The sequence below is a fragment of the Galendromus occidentalis genome, unplaced genomic scaffold (genome assembly GCF_000255335.2).
Source record: "Galendromus occidentalis unplaced genomic scaffold, Mocc_1.1 scf7180000077190, whole genome shotgun sequence".
In the NCBI taxonomy this organism is placed as follows: Eukaryota; Metazoa; Arthropoda; class Arachnida; order Mesostigmata; family Phytoseiidae; genus Galendromus; species Galendromus occidentalis.
Window position 1 is genome coordinate 321,499 of NW_003805178.1, and position 20,973 is coordinate 342,471.

Consider the following 20,973-nt stretch of genomic DNA (forward strand, 5'->3'; position numbering starts at 1 on the left):
CATGAAAAACTCTGAGCTCGGAGCGACTCCGGCGGCAGTGCGTAAAGGTCCCCTGGACCAAAGCGGGTTCGGCTAATTTGCGGAGTCGTGTTTCACGCCGTCAGAACTCCGCTTCGGAGCCGCTCGTCACGCAGCGGCGCTTCTGCGGAGACGAATGGTCCATTCGAAATTGACGTAGGGCAATTCTGCCTCATGCTCATACACAGTATCATGCAATAAAATTATAGACCTTGCCGGGGAAGTGTCGAGCACTCATCAGCAAAATGCTCGCAGAGCCAACGTCACATTTATGTCCTACTAGATCTTGGAGGAAAAATCGCGCACAGAGATTTCTCGAATCCGGTAGCTGGGAATCCACTCAGACGAGATAGAGTATTCCTGTGGAATTCATTGAGGAATCGGAGATCCGCAACAATGGATGGAGGCACGTGCGCATAAAAGAGCTCGAGAGCTCCACGGAAGGATTTTCTGATTCTTGCTGTGGGAGAATAGCTCATTTTCTTCTATTAGGTTTGATTCGGATCGGCTCTGAAGTGCCGTTCGTTTCCTCTCCTTCCTACTATCTGTCCTCTCGACCGACTCTCGCCCGACCAGCTATCTCCCAACGTGCGGTCTCTGGAGAGCCATTTTTCAGTATTCCTCTTATTTAGTTCTGCGTGCCCTGTAGTCGAACGTTCCGCCAGAACTTTCCGTCTAGACAGGCGGCTTCGACTGCACAGCTCCACAGAACCAACTCCCGTGCCGGGTCTCGCTGTTTCCAGAGAGTAGGGCTCCGTGTTTGTTGTTTAGATCTTTTCTGCTCGTAGCCCACGGATGATTCAGGTGGGCGGAGCGGAAACTCCCCAGAGTCATCTCTAGGTCTCGAGCCCGAGAATCCTTGGACCGGAAAAAACAGGAATTTTCGACTCGTTTCCCCACTGATTGTGAAACTCTCATGAATTAGTTCCCTAACCAACTCAGGAGAGTCTCAGGCTCAGTTTCCATAGACGTGTCACATCTCGACGTCTGAGCTCTCGACGACGTTGCATTTCCCCCAATCACGGGCAAAAACCTTCGGATCTCTCGCGGTTCCTGGAGTCTGGCTGCGCACCCTGAGGGATCTCAGCAGCACCACGATTGTAAGTGTACGGGGTCGACACTACTGAACGTGAAGCTGCACGAGGAATACGCGCTTGGCGCGGGCTGAAAAATTTCTGCTCGGAGGTGTCGTTCACCGGAGGGTGACTCGGATAGATGATTGGTGATCCGCCCCGATCCCCCTGCATGAGGGGAGCAGATTCAACTCCACGATCGAGAGATGACAGGAGCTGTCCCGGAAGGTCTTCCGATGCAGGCCGAGTTCGCCTCATAGTTGGTCCCGCTTCCGCGCGTCGCTGCGACAGGCAACGAAGGTCCTGGCATGAATGTTGAAAAAGCTGAAATGTCTGTCCGACTCCCTGGGGTGGGTTGGCCATCAGGAAAGGTACCCCCTGGAGCCTTTCCTCGGGCGAAACCTATCCTGAGTACTTCATCCGGAGCCCTGTCTGGTCTTCGCTAGCCCTCCCCACAGACTTTTTCCCTCCATTTTCGCAGTAATCGGAGGACTTATGAGCTCATTGATCTTATGGGGATCCTGTCTGACAGAAGGCGAGACACGTTTGATAAACAGCTATCTGAACTTTATTCAATTTCGTCTCTGTCGTTGATATTTACACGCTGTACAAATTGAACACGGCTTATCGAAGCCAAGAGGTGTTGGGCGCAAAATTCGGAGAAAATTTCCCTCATTCAATGATTGCTGATGCTAAATCACTGAATGAATTGATTTTTTATTCGTGTCGGTGCCGCGCGCCTTGTGCCTTCCCCTCACATCCGAATTTCGTCAGCATGTCGTTGCGGTGACCGCTCAGAGCTGCTGATTGAGGATGGCGTCGATACTTGAGTTGTTATCTACCACACTCGCGTCCAGAGAAGATCCATTCGATTGGCTTTGTACTGTAAAGATCACGGAGGACGGCAACACGCTCAGGGCGGCGGGTTGAGGCCGGTTCCTAGGTAAGGTCCCCCTGGAATGGCAATCGCATATACGTATTCAATTCACACACACATCGTTCTAGAGTGCTCGAGGTACCTCCTATTTCAAAAAGCGAGTGCTCCCTAATCGGAGATTCCACCGCGGAATTCCCGCGGCTCGGGAATGCTGCCCGTGCTGCTCATATGGATTCCGATCGCTCCCATCGAAGCCATGCAGAGGCTTCGAGCAGCTCGAGCCGCCTCATTTCACTTTTCGATTTTCCAGCGGCTGATCCAGCCGAAACAGATAATGGGTGGTATAACGAATGTGCAGAGAAAGCGAGTGCTCCGCCGATAAGGTGTCGGGTCGCCTGCAGGGCTCGATATCCAGATGAAGTGCGGATTGCCTCTCGGAGATTCCACTTACACTTCGAGGGGGATTGCGGTGATTCCAAATCGAGTTGGAAGTGAACTACTCTCCCAGGACTCCATACGTCCGGTGAAACACAATCGACGGAACTTGAGGATTGATAAGTGAACGACGTTATTCTCTCAGGCCCCATCATGACCAGCCATGGCGGCATCATCAGAGAAACCAGTTCCGAACCCGTAGGTTTCCTCTAATATTTCGTAGGTCATAGTCCCCTTCTCCGAGGACTCATGGATCCCGTCGATGATTTGAAACGGAACGATGACTCGAAATCGATGGGAACGTATCGCTGGATTAGATTAATATACCAGGGTATATAGAAGGCCCAAAGGTCTGGTCCCGCTACTCAACCATTAGGCGAGGAACTTGGTATTCTTTCCGGGATACGCTCATTATTATCGGTACGGAAAAACGTTCGTCGGTGCATCCGCGACCAAAACGGAGCGCTTCGCGGATGGTCCCATCAATAGACGCAGTCATACGTCGGAGGGCGTCGAAGCGAATTTCGGAAGTTCACGATGTCGTCTGTCACACATCGATGTCTCTCGATCAGTAGTCCGCTGTTTGCAATCATCTCTCGATGTCCGCTGATAGGCGCATCTCGAACATTGTAGCAGTGACGCGTCGCTTTCGGCATTTCGAACGACGCCGAGAGCATTGTTTGCCGCCAACGGTAAGGGAAAGGACGGAGAGAGCAACGTCCACGGCAAAAACGACAATGGAAAAGGGCCTTGGAGTGAATCGGATTTCGCCAATGTATGCCGCCATTGAGGAGTATGGCCTGCCAAGAAACCCTTATAGATTGCGCCCACTAACCACTAGTGTTCGTCCCCTCCGCCGTTAGAGAGCCTCGATAACTCGGAGTAGGATCAAAGACTATTTACACGACATGCCCTTGCTTGTCGGAAGTACCCACCCTGATAGCCTACAAAAGACTAGCCCTTCGACGCGAGGCGATTCTCCGCTCCGTTCATCGGTCCCCCGAGCCCGCGGCAACGACGTCTAAGCCGGAGAGGAGCGCACAAGAGACCACGGAGCTCCATTAAGTAAATGTCTTCAAAGACCTCCGGGGCCAGACATTCTTGGGGCTTTACGGCTAACCTCGTCAGCCAAGGCCGGAGGCTGACCCGAGGAAGTGACCCGAGTCCGCTCGGTTTTACATCACCAATTATTCCCTCCGTCTGCTTTGCTCCTTTTTTAGTGATTCGAGCACCGTGGACCTCTACAATGTAACACCTCGCCGCCGAATCTACGCAACTCACGGTATGTTGTCGAACGGAGACTTGACGCTATGCCGAGGCAAGCTGAGTCGACCGCCTCCTCCTCCGCTGAGTTCTAGGTTGAGCGCCTCGTTCTCAATGAACGCCCGGTAATCCACAGCGTTGTTGATCGCCGGCACCTGGAAATGCACCTGATTCACACAGGGCAAAGGATTTGGTGGATTCGGTTAGATGGAAAACTAGTCTGGCCAGCATGCTGCAGGTGAACGACAGCCGCAGAGTTCGTATAGGAAAAAAAGCGACGTGACTGCGCCTGCCTCGAGCAAACGGGAATTGCGCGGATTAACCATTCAACGCACAGTGGTGCTCGGCACAAATTGCAGAATTTATTGCTCGGTCGTATCCGAAGGACCGATCGAGGACACAGCAGCCGGACGGCCGACCGACGGACGGACCAAGCGCACGAGCGGGCGGTCGAGCTGAGCTACGCATTGACTGTATCGGTCGCAAGCGTAACAGGAGACAAGCCTCCATTGAATCGCTCTCATCAACTGGCAGGTTTCCGTCGGTCCTACTACTTGAAAAAAGCCCCCGATCGGGTAACAATGGAATCGAATGAAGGACTCCAAACCAGTCGTTTCCCATGCTGCCAGAAACAGCACTCGCGTATGGGATGACCTGCGCGTCACGTCGGACGATCGAGGGTCCGCGCGAACGCGAAAGGTTGCAGAGCAAAATACTGAGCCGGAACCCGTGGAGAAAACTCGATTCCTGCGACGGGCGAAGGCTTTTCGCCGGAAATACGAACCACGTAAGCCATACAAATGTACCGACTGCACGGAACCATATCCCGATAATGCACTCGTTCGGAGGTTCGCAGCTGTTTACACGCTGAAGCAATGGATGCTCTCATTCCGCATCCTTGCCAGCTCGGCCGTTTTCTCTCGCCGCACATGTTTCTGATGTTGCCGTCATTTCCCGCAAATATGAGACACCGACGGAAAAGACCATCGAACAGGCGACACGCTCACTGAACCCTACGATCGGATTCCGGGTCGTTCCTGAGGTCCAGGATGCGGGAGGTTCATCGCGGGGGACGGCGAGACGAATGGATTTGACGGTGAACGTCGACGGAGGTTTGCGGAATTGCTATCCATTCGAGTTTTGGTCTCACAGTCTCTCGAATTTAATTTGGGTCAGCCATGCAGAATTACTACGACACGAGCTACGACGCGTCGTCAGCACTACGGCTGACTTTTGCATGGTACAAACCGGTGCACGAACTACGGAAGCTAAGTAAGTGTCTTCTCAAGCAGGAACTTTCGCCAACCTAGGAGAGATGTACGGGACGTCTAATCTCACCTGCGGAGGTACTGCTTGCTTCATAATCCCATGCGACGTGATATGATGGTTGGTCGTCGCATGTTGTTGGCTCCCCGAATGATCCTGTTGCGTCCGCCGGGGAGATGAGGGCGGAGGGTTTCGGAGAATACTCGCCGTCACAATCATCTCTTGCTGCTCTTTACTCAGACTATAGTTACTTTGGGAGTTTAGGCTACACCGGCTCGACGCCGACTGAACTCCTTCTTTGCTTCGGCGTTGCTTCTTTGGCTGTAAGAGATCGGAGCAGCAAATGGATTATTCCTCCGGAGTCCATGACGATCCTCCCAAGACGTTTTGACGATTTGTGGACGCGTTTCCCCCCCGGAAGGAGTTCGGCTCACCTTGGATTTCTTCTCCTCTTTGACACGGTCCCTCTGATAGTATACACCACAAAATATTAGCAAATTGAGCACGAGGAGTGAACAACCAACAGCGACCGTGACGCTGAGTGCGGTAGAGTAACCTCCATATTGAAGGAATAGGGTTTCGAGAGAAACCACCGGTGGAGCGTTTCCGTTGCTGGCGTTATTGGAAACGGAGGCGGCCGCGTTTTCAGGAACCGATGCCGCCACCGAACCCTCCATCGGCAACTGATTGGAGAGCATTGAGTCGTTAGAGAGGATACACATTCGATCGTTCGGAAGACCCTCGCCTGCCTACACTGTCGTTCCCCTACGCTGCCCCGGTCTCTGACTCGTGCCGCAGGACTCAGATTCCGGAAAGGGCAAGAGTCCGGCAGCATTCCCGTCAGTAGGATAAGTGACGTGTCTCCTTACTCACCTTGTTCTCCTCCATGCTGTGTACACCTTCGCTCTGAGTTGAGGATCGGCCCGGAAGTTCCAGCACGCGGGGATCCTTGAGGACCTCACCGTCAAATGAATGCGGGTTGTCATGACCGTCTAACAAATGGTGCCGAGGACTCACGTCATTTCCGCCCGGCCTACAATGATACATGGGTTTCGTGGATTGCGTACAAATAAGTCCGCCTGTACATATATGTATGTACAGCGTGTTTGTCCCTGCTAGCGAACTGGATAATAAGTCTACACTCAATCTATCCCGTGCACTAGTGGATGACAACTCGCGGGAGTTCGCTGTCGGCATCGCGCATTTTGCCCACCTGTGGAGTAGAGGAATCAGATGATTCCACAGCGAAAGTCTGTGAGCGTGATAGTGATCCTTCACTTTCGGTTTCATCCCGAGGTACATGTACTTTTGATGCGTCAGATCGTACGCGGGCCAAGCGATCTTGTCAAAACGTCCTTTTTGACGATCTCCGCTAGCGTCACTGCCGGAGCTCTCCTGAGCTGAGGCGGCAATACTCGGGTCCCTGCAACAATCTGCATGTCACCAACCATCGATCATCGTACGTTGTGTGCGGCAACCCATGGCCGTTCGTAGCTATCGCTTCCCCGGTGAGAGCGTTGTCGTAGCGACTCGTCGAAATTCATTCCGTACACGCAAACTCTGCCTGACCGACCGATGTACCTACGAGCGGTATCTCGTCACCGGATGATTTCCGCAAAGGTCGACCGCTTGGCACTAGTCGGCTCGCTTGTTCATCCGTTCGCTCGTTTGTGTGTCGTCGCTCAGTCGGTTATAGCTATCAGCTGAGCAACGTATGGACCGGCCCATCTCCACTTCCTGTTCATTGTGTGAGCGGCAGCTTCCCTCTGCGTGCGATGTACAAGCTATCTGCGGGGCTTGCTTTACACCGTACAGAGCCAAGTTCCATATGTCAGTCAGGAAACAACTTGAACGTCGAATAACTAACTCCCCGAAAATATGTACAAGCACTGCTTGTAGAACAGAAGCAGAAAAGGCCCGTACCATCTGCACTCGTCCTTTCCTGTTCTGCACACCGTCAGATATTGCCCGACGTTCCGCGAGGCCCGCTCGTCCCGTCTCCGGATCTAAATCACAGGGCGTTTCGCAGAAGCGGTCGCTTGCTCGTTCAGAGCTCAGTGAATGAACAAGTTGCAAGACGGAGCAGGCTTTCGCGAACTTCATAAACAGCTCGGGAGAGAGGAAATTCTCCGAGCCGGGCGTCTTTTCTTTTACATGTAATGGACTTCTAGACTCAACAATTGAAAGTTCCCTCCCTGCCGCCCTCTCTCCGAGATACCCCGTCTCGAGATGCGACCGGCAGACAAGGGGATGCTTCGCCTTCACTCGCTCGCTCGCTGACAGGGAGACGCATGATGGGCTTAATTATCGTTGTTGTTGTTGTTGCTGCCAACTCACCCAGCTCGTGCGAAGTTACTCCAGTAGGTGATAAACGCCTCAGAGAGTGCTTGCTCGTTTTTGCTGAAGTTGCTCTTGAAGTGGCCCGTAAGAGGCATCAACGGTGCTCCGAAAAGGTAGGCGAGGTCCTCTCCGTGAACGGCGCCAACGCGATTCGGATAGTCACCGTGTTCCGTCATGTAGCCGAACAGGTACACGAACGAGTTCTTGGACATTTTGGCGTGTGTATTCGCGGCTCGCATCAGAGGCGCAACGATCATTGCATCTCCCAAGATCTCGGCCGTACCTGCATTGAAACCAGATTGACTAAACGTAAAATATGATATGATCCTCTAGAAGAACGAACAGCAGCAGCAGCAGCAGCTCACCATCCAGTGTGGTCAGAGGATGCTGAAAAGGTCTTGTCCAGTCCGTGTATTCGTTGACGATGGTCAAGAGGATTTCTTGTTGGTGATAACTGAACAAATTCCGCACCAAGGTTCGCAAGATACGGTCGCGACGGTCGATTTCGATCCCGTACTTCTCTTCGGAAGCGGCGATGAAAAAATATTCCTGTAGGAGAGGGGGACAGCGCTCGTCAGAACCGAGATCAGAGTACCTCAGTTCTGTCACGGCGAGCGGCTCAAGACGGCCGAATACAGAAACTTCTCGGACACGTATCCGGGCACGGCTCAGGACTTGGAGTAATGGCGTCGTGGGACGGAACTTTCCTGCACAGGCTCGAGAATAGGAGTCGGGGATTGAAACGCCAAAATATTGAACAATTGGGGCGTCTGTGAAAAGTTTATGCTTCTGCTCCCACATTGTCTTCCTCTGCAGTCTGTCTCTGACACTTCATAGATCATCTCATTTACTTCTCTTTCGGCTCCGTATTCTCATTAATAAGACGTTGCTCGCGTTGTGGCCAGGCGACGTTGGCGTGTCAGAAATAGGCCTTTACGACGACTTGGAACCTGTTGCTCGGGAAGCGTGTCTCGGCGTGACAGGTCACCGTTCTCCTAGATCTCCGAGCTCTGATAGGAACATATCTCAGTCACTGAGAAAACTCACTTCGACACTGGTGATTCCGAACATGACGTCATACGACTTGAACTGCGCCGACGCGTGTTCTTCCATGAGTAAAGAAGGCTCCCGTGCCACCACGATTCCGTCCACGCAAGGCCCGAAAGCCGAATGGTACTCAGGAGCACGGATTTCTATGGCGACGATCTCGGACGCGGCCCTATCGAAGAACGTGAACAGACATGAGAGCATTTCCCATTCTTGAATGGAACTCCCCCGACTACTTTTAGACGGCGATTCGAGCCATTCGAGCTTAAGCAGGCCAGCGGAGAAGCGTCTCGAACGTTTGAAATGGGGAGGGTCGACGGAGCCGATTTGGCCCGGGGCTGACTGAGTAGGGAACCGGCTGAAGCAGAGAGGAAAAAGAGACGGCGAGGAAGAAGAGGCTCGAGTGCTCAAAACACACTTTTCGCTTCCGCGAGGTGAGAGTGGAAAAATGAGCAATCTTTCGGGAGCTAACCTCTACTTGAAGCAGGGTAAGTGCCAAGCTTGCGACTACTACACTTAAGAGCTAGCTGGATGTCGGGCGGGCTGGCTGGCTGGCTGGCTTGCTCGCTCGTTGGTACGTAGACCGGGTGGCTGCTGTCCCTTCTTACTACAGACTTCGTCAAATATCGATTTGAAGCGGCTCATGTTGAATTTATCGGCGAATCGCCCTCGCTTTTCCGCTCGCCGACTTTTCGTTTTTGGAGTGTGTCTTCAAATGTCGGCTCACTTGAAACGCTCCGAGTCACTACTATCGACAGCCGACCTTTCAATTTTGAGCGCAATGTGAGCTTCTGCGCTACGGCATTCACGACAGAGGAGCGACGAAAGAGAACTCACAGCGAGAGCGAAATAATTCTCGTCGAGGCTTCGACCCCGAAGAGAAAATCGAAAGAACCCCGATGCCTCGATCTTCTCTGAAACGCCGCGAGTGACGATGAAAAGAAGCGTTGCACCGTTTCACTCACTTTGTCTTCAAACACTCTACGAGCAGTCTCGAATCGTCCGTCGGACAATCCAAAGCTTGAGCGATGCGCTTCGTAAATTTCTGGGCGTCTCGGGAAATCGCCCACGGACTAAGAGCGGATCCCGACATCAGGACAGCGCGTTGGAACAGACCTGTGGGGGAAGGAGCACATATGTACATGTTGTTGAGAATTTGTGTCCAGCTCATTGCTTGCCGTAGTAGATGAATTATGTTCCTGTCATGCAATCCCACCTCTTGCCATCGGCGTCAGCATGAGTAGATTAACGAGGGCGGCGCCGTGTCCGTGACCAAAGATGGTGACATTCCTCGAGTCTCCTCCGAACTCTGCGACGTTGCCCTGAATCCAATGCAGCGCGGCGACCAGGTCCAGCAGTCCATTGTTCCCTCCGCGGCCGTTTTCCATTGGAGGCAGAAACCCTGCGAACGATCCGTAAATCATTTTCAAATCAAAAACCCGAAACGACGTCGAGGCGAGAGGCGAGTCGTCGACTCCCATCTCGGGGAGCTCCGTACCCGGATGGCTCAAGCGAAGGAAAATACGCTCCACTAATCGCTCGATCGAAGGAACAAAAATAAATTCATGTATGCCAAAGCATTGGCCCGGGATACCAATGCCCTACGCAACCACTAACTGAGCAATAATTCCTTAGCTCGGTCGAGAACGAAAAATGTTGACGACCTCGATCGGAGACGCAGAGATCTCCCCCATGCACGAAACTTCCGAAAGAATTGCGATGCGTCGGTCGATTGCGAAAATGGGCGAACGACCGAGCGATCGCTCTGCACTCACCGAATATTCCTAATCTGTAGTTGAGTGTTATAACTACGACGTTCCCATGGCTGGCTAGAATGCTCCCATCGAACGAGTTGCCCGAATTCCATTCAAACGATTCTCCGTGAATGAACACCATCACGGGTAGATGCATCGGTGAACGGCCCACTGCAAGATTTCGAAATTCAGTCAAGACGAACGCTCGACAAACGTTGAGGCGAGCTGATCGGCTGGATAACATTGCGAACCCTCTCAGGGTCGATGCAAGTGAATGCGATCTTTCGTTCCGAGAGAACGGTAACACTTTCCCAACCACAGTGTTCCTGTTGGAGCTTGGAGGCATAAGAAAAAGTAATAGTCTCAACCCAGGGCCTGGAATTTTCATTCTCCAATTTAGAGAGGGTGAAGTCAGCCGAGCGCCGCAGCCCGCTGCCGGGACCGAGCGCCCAGTCTGCGGCGAGCTGCGGGGTCAAAATGACCCCAGAGCCACAGAAAGGCTCCTGAACTCTACCAGAATATGTGCCGAATATAATTTGCTCCACGATACGCTCGCCGTGCCACTAACTGGGTTTGTGCGAAACGTTTCGTGAAAGAGCCTTGAGAGGCGTTCCGCCGACGACCGGCGAACGTATTCCCTACAGACTCTGGAGATCCTCTCCGCTCTCCCTAATCTCTCCCTGATTTTGCATATAGTCCACGTACTGCTCGATACGATGGACATGGGACGTCGGCCGGAACGAGCTACCCCGGAGTCAATTGAACGTTCGAGCAGAAAACTTAGGACTAGAGTCTGATCGAGTGAACCGTTGTGGAAGAAAATCTCTCAGAAGCCCTGCTCTACCCGAGCCTGCCTCCGGGCTCGGGATCGTTTCCAGCATCGACCCGTTCCGGTCGGGTCGGGCGAACAACATTCAATTCCGGACCTCGAGCGGCAAAGAGTAAATGAATGTTTCAAAGCAAGGAGCGGACCTCTTCCTCCCCTCCTGCGATATCGTTCCCGTCTATCATCGCAAGGGCAGATTCCCCGGGGGTCCCTGAGCCTACCAGAGAATGGGGCGCTAGTAAACTCCTAGACGCGGGAGGGGTTCGTCGCTCCTGATAGGATTCAGCTTGCCGCACCGCCGTATATGTATTTCTGTGAAAGATTCGAAACTTTGACACATTCCGATTCCCCCTCGTGATGACGTGCAGCAGAAAATAAGAACTGGCACTCTTGATAGGAGAGGCCCTCTCGAACCGCTTCGGAACCTTCAGAGGATCTAGATCGATGCGAGGATCCGAATCCACAGTACATTAAGATTTCGTCGCGAGCGTCTCGTCATTGAACGATTTCGTGGTCATGACGAACAGTGCCGATCACTGAGATTCTCGTCATCTTCTCTGAGCTTGGGACGGAGCTCCAGAATTGAGAGCGAATGAATGAGAGGGATGGCCCTCGCTAAAGGTCCCTCCCCTATCTATGCGAAGGTGCTCTCGATGAATCACACGATCGTATCACGCTAAATCCAGTGACTCGAGTACGTCGTGAACTTCCCATAGTCGAGGCCGGCATAGGAGATCGCCCTGTCTGAGGAATAAATAAGGCAGCTGTCCAGCATTACGCCAGCCTCCTCGTCGCCGAAACAGGCCCACTGTGTAGAGAAGTGAGCGGCGCTCGCAGTGGAGATCTCGTGGGAGAGATCCGACAGAGCTTAAATTAATTACCTCCTCAATGCGGGCTCCATTCACATCGACCGACGGTCGTCAAAAGTTTTTATGGAGATTTTCGTCGAGTGTCCTTCGTCGTATCGTCACAAATAGGCCAGCTAACTCGAGGGCTCGACATACATAACTCCATGTGTTTCTCCATCGGCGGACCGCGCCACGCAATTCACAACAGCATCGATCGACAAAACCCATCGGGAGCTTCTCATCGTGCTCCCATCTGACTGAGCTCCCGCTTTCGGCGCGGCGTCGCCTTCCCTGAAGAGAAAATCGACGAAACCTCCACGTCGTCGCTCAACTCACGGCAGCTTCCGGCGAAGCTCCCCGGTGCGCAAAGTGTTCCCGCACGAGGAGTCAGCTGGCGGCTCGGCGGAATAACGCTCCGGAATCGCATCAATCAAACAGGCCTAGCGTTCGCACGCGTCCGCGCGGCATCAAAGTGCGATGTACATACGTTGCGGCTCGAAACCAATTCTCCTTTTCAAAGCGAGCTAATGACGGGTGAGAGAAATGCTAATCTTGCGCCCTCCTCGCTGCTGGCATGCCTGACGCATAAGCCTCCTTCCCGTCCTCCCGAGAACTCTCCGCGGCCGGTGCCGCAGCGATCCATCCAATGAACGGCGACACGGGTTGGAAGCTGTCTGCCAAACACACTGAATGTCACGAGCCAGCTTCAGGGAATGAGAAAAATGGTTGCGGTGAGATGAAAGTCACTCAGACAGAAAGATGCAGACGAAACCGACCAAGACGCCGGAACTTAACGAGCGTCTAGCGTTTCCCCGCACCACGAGGGTTCCCCCCATCTTCTCTGCCCTTCCCGGCATCCTCTTTTCCGGCTCAATTACCAGCGAGTCGTACGATATCCGAGGATCGGGGAACTCGCAACATTAGGATGTTACGACAGGCGAGCGGGGGTCAGTAGCCGAATCCGAGGGTAATCCGTCGTCGTGAGTTGACAGCAGACAAGGGAGTGCGAGACGAGGACACGGTTATGATCGAATGTCTCGTTGTACGAGGGGGATTTTCTGCGCGGTCTCCGGCTCCCATGGTCTTTCCTTTTTCACCGGGACAGCGGAGAGAGAGAGAGAAGGACAGAGCTGCGCATATCGAATAGGGAAACGCACTTTATACTCGGACGAGCCGAACCCCGCCGCCACTCGATGCTGCTAGAAGCATCCTTTACTGCAGAGAATGAACGGACGCAAACTCGTATTGATCGCTACGAGCGGCGAGGAAGCAGATAGGCGGAAGCAGAGGCGCCGAAGATTCCACCGTCAGAGTACACCGACGCTAGGGATTTCGGCGAGACCCGAGATACCACGTTGTTGATTCGTAGCCACCACCTTCTTAGTCATCGATATCTCTCTCACCCCTCCCCCTTTTCCTTAAAAACTCGCTCGTCGAGAACCACACGGTAAAGAGAACTTGGGCCATCAAAAGGCGCAACCCCGACTATCCGAGCGTGGGAGGGGCATACATCGAGGACGAGAAGGAGACACATGAACTGATCCGATCCCATTCCCCGCCGAGGTCTGGGAGGGATTTCGATCCGAATTTCGCATAGAATGCAAGCGGGGCACAGAAAAGCGCTACAGTGGTAGGGGCTTAACACGATCGCTCCGGAGCAGGGCGAAAAACTCGACTCGAGCATTTCCGTCGCTCTCAAAAACAGGAAATTTGTGATGGATGGCATGAAGTCCGAGAAAGACAGCGAATGTCTCACGGGCGCAAGGAGGAGCCGACAGTGCGACCGAAATAACCGCTTCGCGCTCCGATCGTTAAGCGACGGGATCGGAAAAAATTTCGGGACTTATCATCAGAACGAAAGCTCAGCCACTAGAAGGCTGTTTTGCGTCGACCGAATCGTCCGACGGTCGGAATTCACTCGAACCTTCCGCGACCTACATAGAGTGCGACGTACTCCCGTTGGGAGTCGATCTGTTCATCCCGCAGTTCAGGACAGCCCGTCGAACATTCTAGGAGAGGAGCGACTGACTGCAGCTCCCACGGAACCTAGTCCGCTTTGCTTGAGGTTTCCTCGACTCGTGGGCACAATGAGTTTCAGGAGCGGTGTTAAAAGGTTTTTCGCGTGAATCGTAGCTCGCGCATCCAGAAGAGGCGTAGCGTCACCGGGGGCGACGCTCCCTGACGGAGTGCCCGACAGAGAAAAAGCAGTCGCTCAGTCATCTTCCAGGAGAAGAATATTCCGCTTGATCGCACTCTTCACAAACTCAATACAACGAGCTAGTAGCTATTCTGTCACGGCTCGTTGCTGAGCTGTCAACTTGCTGTCGAGTCGTTTGGGCCCGAGCAACGACCAACGGTGTAGCGTTTCTGCGTGCGAGCGGCTTTTTGCACCTTGCTCTGCTGACGGCCACTTTGTCCCGCTTCTCTTGTTACGGCAAGGATTGGGACGGGAACTGTACAAACGAACTGAGGACAACTCACAAACAGCGGACCAATCGAATTGGAGGACTTGCAAGAACTGACACCTCTGTAAGAACGCGTGAATACCCCTCGAACCAGGCCGGATTCCGTGGAGAGCCTGACTCTCGACCCCAGAGGTTCGTAATCCCTCCTCGAGGACCTGAAATCCGATTATTATTGTTGTGACGAACAGGAATAGCATTCTCAGGGCATGGCGCTCTGCGGTTCCCATCGTCCCCCCCTCAGCAGAGGCTCCGATGAAAAAGAATTCAAATTCAACTTCTCCCTCTGTTGAGCCGTAAAGTTTTGAAAACTTTCCCGGGAAAGTGAATCCTCTTCTCCCCTAGGCGTCGTCGGCGTCATGATCGAAAAGACACTGTTTCGTTTTCACTTTGCGACACAAAACGAAGTACCGCCGCCGCGGAACAGCAGCCCAACGACAACAAAGACTTTCATTCCTCAGTTTCATTTCAGGTTGGGTTCGAGAAAGAGAGAGGTTTGCTCGATCCAGTTCCTCCCTTCCAGCGAGCCGGAGCGCGGAATCTTGCGAAATATACCACGGTTCGTTTTTGTTCCGCCGAACGAGGACGCCACAGCGACAACTAGCTCCCTGAAAGCCCACGAGGAATGGCTTAGAGGTTGCGCCCCACGGCATTTTCGGGATGTTCGCTCCAACACGATATTCTCCACTTGCTGAAGGCCGACAGCGGACTTTAAAGCCTGGAGATTCCGTTGTTCACTCGAATATTAGCCGAGACGAGGAGTAAGTCGAGAGAAGGACAACTCAGAGAGGTTCATATCAGAAACTTTGACAGTTTAGCACAGCAGATCCGCTTTCCCGGTCCTGATTTCCCGAGTGAGACGCCCGGATGTTGAAACGATTCTCGCGGCGGTCGAACAATTAAAACTTCAAACTCTGCCATGAGACTGAAGAATCGGCCGCGGCTCTCTCGACGATTCGTCGTCGAGTTATCAAGAGACGGTATAGATCGAATTTTGTCGCGCTCTCGGAAAATCTCGGCGTACTTGATCACGTGACAAGACTGGAAATCGACCGCTGAGTTCTGTTTGCTCACTGATAGCGAATCACCCCTGGCGAGGACGAGAGAGAGAGGAAGTGGAAAACTGCTACGTACGGAACTAATTAGTCTGGGAAGAACATTAGACAATTCAGCGAGTGGGATTGGGAACGTTCAATCCGATTATAACCAAACTGCTCACAGAACAGCGCGGGCTCTCCGGACATGATTCGAATCAGTCCATGGGCGACGAAAAGCCCCCTCAATCGCTGTGTGAGTCTTCGGAGAATTCTTTGAATATTCGTTGACGCTGATGATGGAAGTATCTCCGGGAAGATGGCGAAATGTGCCGAGCTCGAATCCTGTCTCCACCGGCGAGTGTCACCTGACTGGTTTCCAAATATATACTGATCATCTGGATCGACCGATCTATTCTCGGTGGGGAGCTCCCTTCTGAGAGTCCAGCGAGAAAGAACTCTGCCGTTCCCGGGCTATTCCGGAAGCATATCCTGAAAACCATGGCTGCTCGGTGGAACGAATTTCCGATTCAGGCTCGAACACTGAAGGTAAGATCGCGAGGGAGAACCAGGTGGACCCAAGTTGCGTCTCCTGAGCAGCTGCAGGATCCTGGACGGCGGCGCGAAGGAAGGCACATCCGAAGCGAAACGACGCAGGAGCATTTGGGATCGCGGCACCTCGGGGCTCATCTATACATTGGGTACATCGACGGGGAATGAAACAAACACATTTCTTGTAGAATCGTAGCAAATGTCGCATTTGGGGGTATTTTGTACGTATAGCTCCCTCCGAAGCCGTGGAAGCTACGGGAAATGATCCACATGGGAGAGCTGAGCAGGCAGCGAGTGGAGCTTTGCTTTTCTACGGTTGATGCCTTCATCAAGTAACTCGTTCCATGCCGAAAGCAATCCGCGTCTTCAAAGGAAGCGCTACAATTTTTCAAAGTTGAGCCCCGTGGATTACGCGCGAGCCATACTGCTCTCCCGGGCGCGGCGTCGGAATTATCAACTTCCAGAGCAACAAGATTTGAACATCAACGTCAAGACAGACGGGTGCGTGGAAGGAAATCCTTGCCATATCCACCGAGCTGACTGGCTTGCTGACGGATGGACACGCAAACACGCAAGCGGAGAGGTTTCCTCTTCCCGAGCTCGTACAAATACATGCGAAACTTGTGCATCCTACATGGATCAGTGGTGAAGATTTCCCACAGGGAGCGACGACGGAGTCTGCTACCAGTCCTACGGGAGCGCTGCATCCGCCACGCCAATCTGTGATTTCATTAGCGCGTTCCGTAACGCATCCGAAATTATATAATATGTACGTCTGCATCTCATTCGGGAAAATTGCAATAAATTATTCCGAGCAGCTCGAGTTCACTGAGCTTTGTCCACACGGGAAGGAGGAGGGGATTTGAGCGTTCCTCACGCGCGAGATTCTGGTTCTCCCGCCGCTCCGGATCCATCGCGTGAGTCTCGACCAATTACTACGAGCACACTCCATGGTGCTGGGTATTTGCCCGGCATCGTTTGATTGCGACGAGTGGCTCTCGTGTGTGGAAGGGGAGCGGGGAATCGGTCGGACGTAGATTCAGGGTCACTATGTTTCCATCAAAAACTCTTAGATATTCGGGACAAGCCTGCGCGCAATAGATGGCGCCCACTGAATCGATGGTGCGAGCCCGCGTCGGTATTTTTTAGACGAGATCATCCCTCCCCCTCGTCTAACAATCAGCAATCAGCATCGAATTCAAATCTGGATCGAGCAGGAAGAATTGGAATGGGGAAAAATCCTTGCGAGCCCGAATCTCCTTCGTGATTTGCTGCTTCGTTTCGCGCCACCCTCGATCGACGGCCAACCGAATGGGGGGCGATGAAGTAAAAAACATCGCAACCGGCTCTTCTTGACTAGGCAGCGCACAGAATATGCAAGCGAAGTCAGTCAGGTAGCAAAGGGGCGGGGAGGGCCGGGAATACCTTAGGGAAGGACGTGGCGAGCGCGTGCGCCCGCGGCTCGGCATCCGAGTCGAATGCTGTCCTGAATTCGTAAACAGTCATAAAGAGAAGGGAATCGCGTGTTTATTCCAAGTCACTTACACTCGCATCCAGTGCCAATACACTGCTGCAGACGGGGCGGGCGCACGGGTGAATACCCAACAATCTTCCACGAAAGTATACGGCGCCGCACAGGTGATTTTCGAGAGCGTAAGAGGAGGTCTTCGACTTTTTCCTCGATACTTCCCGCGATGAACCCGATCACGCTTCGATCCCCTTCAGCGTTCTGGTAGCTCTAATCGAACGCTTGGACTGTCGTTGTCGACGTTTCAGAAAAACGGAGAATGACCTCGCGCGTTCCCGATCCAACTCCCTGATTCTGCATGGCTTAGGTATGTACTTACCGATGGCTGGAGAATAAATATTCAAGTAGAGACAATCCTCGCTCTGTTTGTGAAGAAATGGTAAAAGGCGCTGCAGGTACTCCAGACGACCGCGAGGCATTCTCCTCAGAGCCTCGGTCTCGTTATGGATGTCCGGTGGCCTTTGTGGACAAACTGGCGCAAAGCGGTCCGCCATACGAATTCCTTTCCATTGCGTCGGCGTTCCCGGTGGCATGAATCGCATGTTGCCGGTCGGCGGAGACGCGTAAGGAACCCCCAAAAAAACTTCGACGGGCTGCAGACCGGGTCGCGACGCCTGTTCCAGCGTCACTATGTTTCCTTTGAGAGCACCGTAGCGCGTGGTCACTGTTCTTGAACTCAGCCTGCTGGCGACCAGTGAACCGCCGAAGCAACAGAGCACTCCGAATAAGAAATTCAAGGGTAACATTATCCGTGGTTGCGTGACGTTGGCAGATGAGGTGAAACCACCGCCGCCGCCGTCGATTTCCAACACGGACACCTGAACACTATACGAAGGTGACGACGACGACGACACCAGTCGACGGATTCACGGAACTCTCACGGCTGCACAACTGACCGTGTCATCGTCTGGCCCCGGACGATCGAATCAAGGTGAAGATCGTCGGCAACGATGATGTCAGCGGACAATGTGCATAAGCGAATCGCCATAAAAACTCCACGGGAAGAGGAAGCTGTTCAGGAGGGCAATCGGCGCCGTCCGTTCATTGTGAGAGTAGAGTCGACAGGCTACGAGCATACGCCTCCGGAGCGGCGAGGGTAAGGAAACGGCGGTCGGTCGTCCCTCTCCACCCCAATGCCACCAGCGGTGCCCGACGAAACCCGATACCCTCCTCCTTCGAATTCCTAGACGTACATCGCTTTTCGTGGTTCATCTCTATTGCGGGATCAACGATCGACGCGTTCGGTGGGATCGAAGACATGTTGCTCCTCCTCGATAGCAAAGGCTTCCGACTTTAGAGAAATAATTAAGCGTCCTCTGCGAGGTGGGTCCGAATCCCTTCGGCTCCCGCGGCAGCGAATCCTCCTCCTTTTTCGGGGATGAGTGAGTTGTTGGCTGCGAGAGAGAAGTCTATTCCAAATAACACGTTATATCGTCAGGAGCCTTATTGATGAGTGGCGACACAGGCCGATGAGGCGAGTGTACGGAGCCAAAAGACGGGTCAGCGAGCCACTGCGAGAGCTCACGTCCGCCCATCAAAAGGAAAGCTGTCGATGCCGGCCCGTGTCGACCGTCGTTATCTGCTTCACTTTCGAACAACAGATAATCACGCTATGTATCCCATAGTCTCCTCGTGTTTGTCTTGCATTCCTACGACACTGCTTGCGCCTCATGCTGCGTGTCGAGATCCCGGGAGAATATGTCTCGCTCCTGGTGGAATCGAGAGATCGCGATCTGCATGCCACGGTCACCGAGTTTGTTGACTCCCTCGTCCCAGGGAAAACGTGGAGCGTTGCGGCATGCCGCGTCTCCGACCGCCCTGCTCGCGGATGAGCGGGGTCCGACGCAATATATCCCATTTGCGTCGAGTCCAGTCCGATTAATGAAGAGGAATAAGCGCTCTTCGCACAGAGACTTAGTTCGAAACTGTGTCGATAAGCTTCGGTTAATTGTCTTAAGACCCTCGAGCTCCCGTCATGGCGCTGGAGGGTGTCGCGGCTGGGAGTGGGACCGTGTACTGATGAAAAAGGAACGCTTGGAAACACGATCAGCGAGAGTCTCGGCTCGAAGATTCGAGGAAATTCCCCGGAATTCTTATGCTGTAAAGCGAATCCCAGCTTGACGATTACGACGTGGGCCCAACAGCGATATTCCGGATAGGGGCCAACACAAACAGGGACAGAAACAAGGATTCTATATCTGATACTGGCCGATGTCTTCTGTCGTCAAATTGAGTCCCTCAGTGAAGGACCAAGCATTATGACTAATGATGGCGACAAAAATATCACTAGGTATGATTACACGAAGTCCAAATAAATCACCCTCAATTCGCGCGCACCAACGGGTCCACTGCCCGACTTTCCTACGAATCGATGATCAAAAACCCCTGACGCAGTCCGACGTGTTCCCTCCTTCGGTCAGAACTGAGCAGGCAGGGCACCTGCATTTTCTTTTCTGGCGGTTTCCCCTACTGGAGGAGATCGTCCATTTTATTTGGAGCCTCGGTGATGCTACCGATGGTTCGACTTTAAAGAATCTTATTCCCGAGACTTGGTGTATTTGGGAAAAAGTGGCGAGACTTGGAGGGAAAATTGAGATACCGCCGGATGCCAGGGAAATGGAAAAGCGAGCGAGCGAGCGAACCCTGTATCATAAGCGACATTTCCAAGAGGCGGATTGCGACGAGCCAAACGGGAGATGCGTTCGTTCGCTCACTTCAACTCTGCCTCCCGGACTCGTCCGCCAGCGAAACAAATATCTTCCGAAGTGGTTTGGAAAAATAAACACCGCCCCGCCCCCCGCCCCTGCGGCCCTCTGAATTCGACAGACCGACCCTCCTACATACCTGCTCACCCGTGCTCACATTGCTCTTGGACACTCACAGGGAAGAAGACATGAACAGTTCGTTTTCGCTCTTGGCCTGTTTTCTTTCCCCGTTCTCCTCGAGCTGCATGGTGCTATGCAGTCACAAGCACCATCAGCGCTGCTTCGTCGAGAACGCTCGCAAATAGCGACTCCAAGAAAGGAGTGGGTACCAGCAAAAGGCAGGTTTCGAAGGAATAGCAGATAGACAGGCGGTGGCAGCAGCTTGATGCGGACCTCACGAAGAGATGCAAACGATGCCAATTCAAAATCGCTCAGCGAGCGATACAAAACGACGTGTGCGGTGTCTTTCATTTCTCTCCCGTATCCTAATCGGTCAGACAGGTGGACTCCGGAATCAGAAACGATTCATGGAGAAGAGACTCCGTCGTCAACGATTCGGTTTCGGGGCCGAGGCAGGTTTCGGCGGTGCTTTGAGCGGTCGAGCTCCACCGGGTTCTCCAGTCGACGTGGAGGCTCTCCGGGGAACATCCTTACGAGCAGAGGGGATTCCATGTATGATATTGAGCCCACCGCGAGGTTTTCGTCTCTTGCAATCATCAGATATCTTCTCTAATTTTTTCATTCATCTTTCACAGTCGGTGCCCGATTTAGTGAACCCGCTGCGGACCGGAGGATTCTATCACTATTGCGAGCGGTTTACAGAATCGAGAGATGAAATTTCCGATGAGAATTCCCGGTACCTTTTCCTTCGCAAAAGGTACCGGGCATCATTTCTCATGAACTGCTTGAGTGCTTGACTCAATTCATCTTCAAATCGCATTTTTC

The 20,973-nt window shown here is 53.1% G+C and overlaps 1 protein-coding gene across 1 annotated transcript; it reads right to left on the reverse strand.

Moving 5' to 3' along the window:
* Positions 1 to 1,885: 1,885 nt before the first annotated feature.
* On the reverse strand, positions 1,886 to 18,015 carry LOC100906736 (neuroligin-4, Y-linked). The gene is given in 13 exon segments (XM_029110989.1): positions 1,886 to 2,045; positions 3,685 to 3,833; positions 5,005 to 5,253; positions 5,367 to 5,686; positions 5,823 to 5,965; positions 6,146 to 6,355; positions 7,270 to 7,555; positions 7,638 to 7,821; positions 8,320 to 8,491; positions 9,285 to 9,435; positions 9,536 to 9,721; positions 10,095 to 10,244; positions 17,643 to 18,015. Coding segments are annotated over 13 exon segments (2,583 nt in total). The 5' UTR covers positions 17,866 to 18,015.
* Positions 18,016 to 20,973: the final 2,958 nt, after the last annotated feature.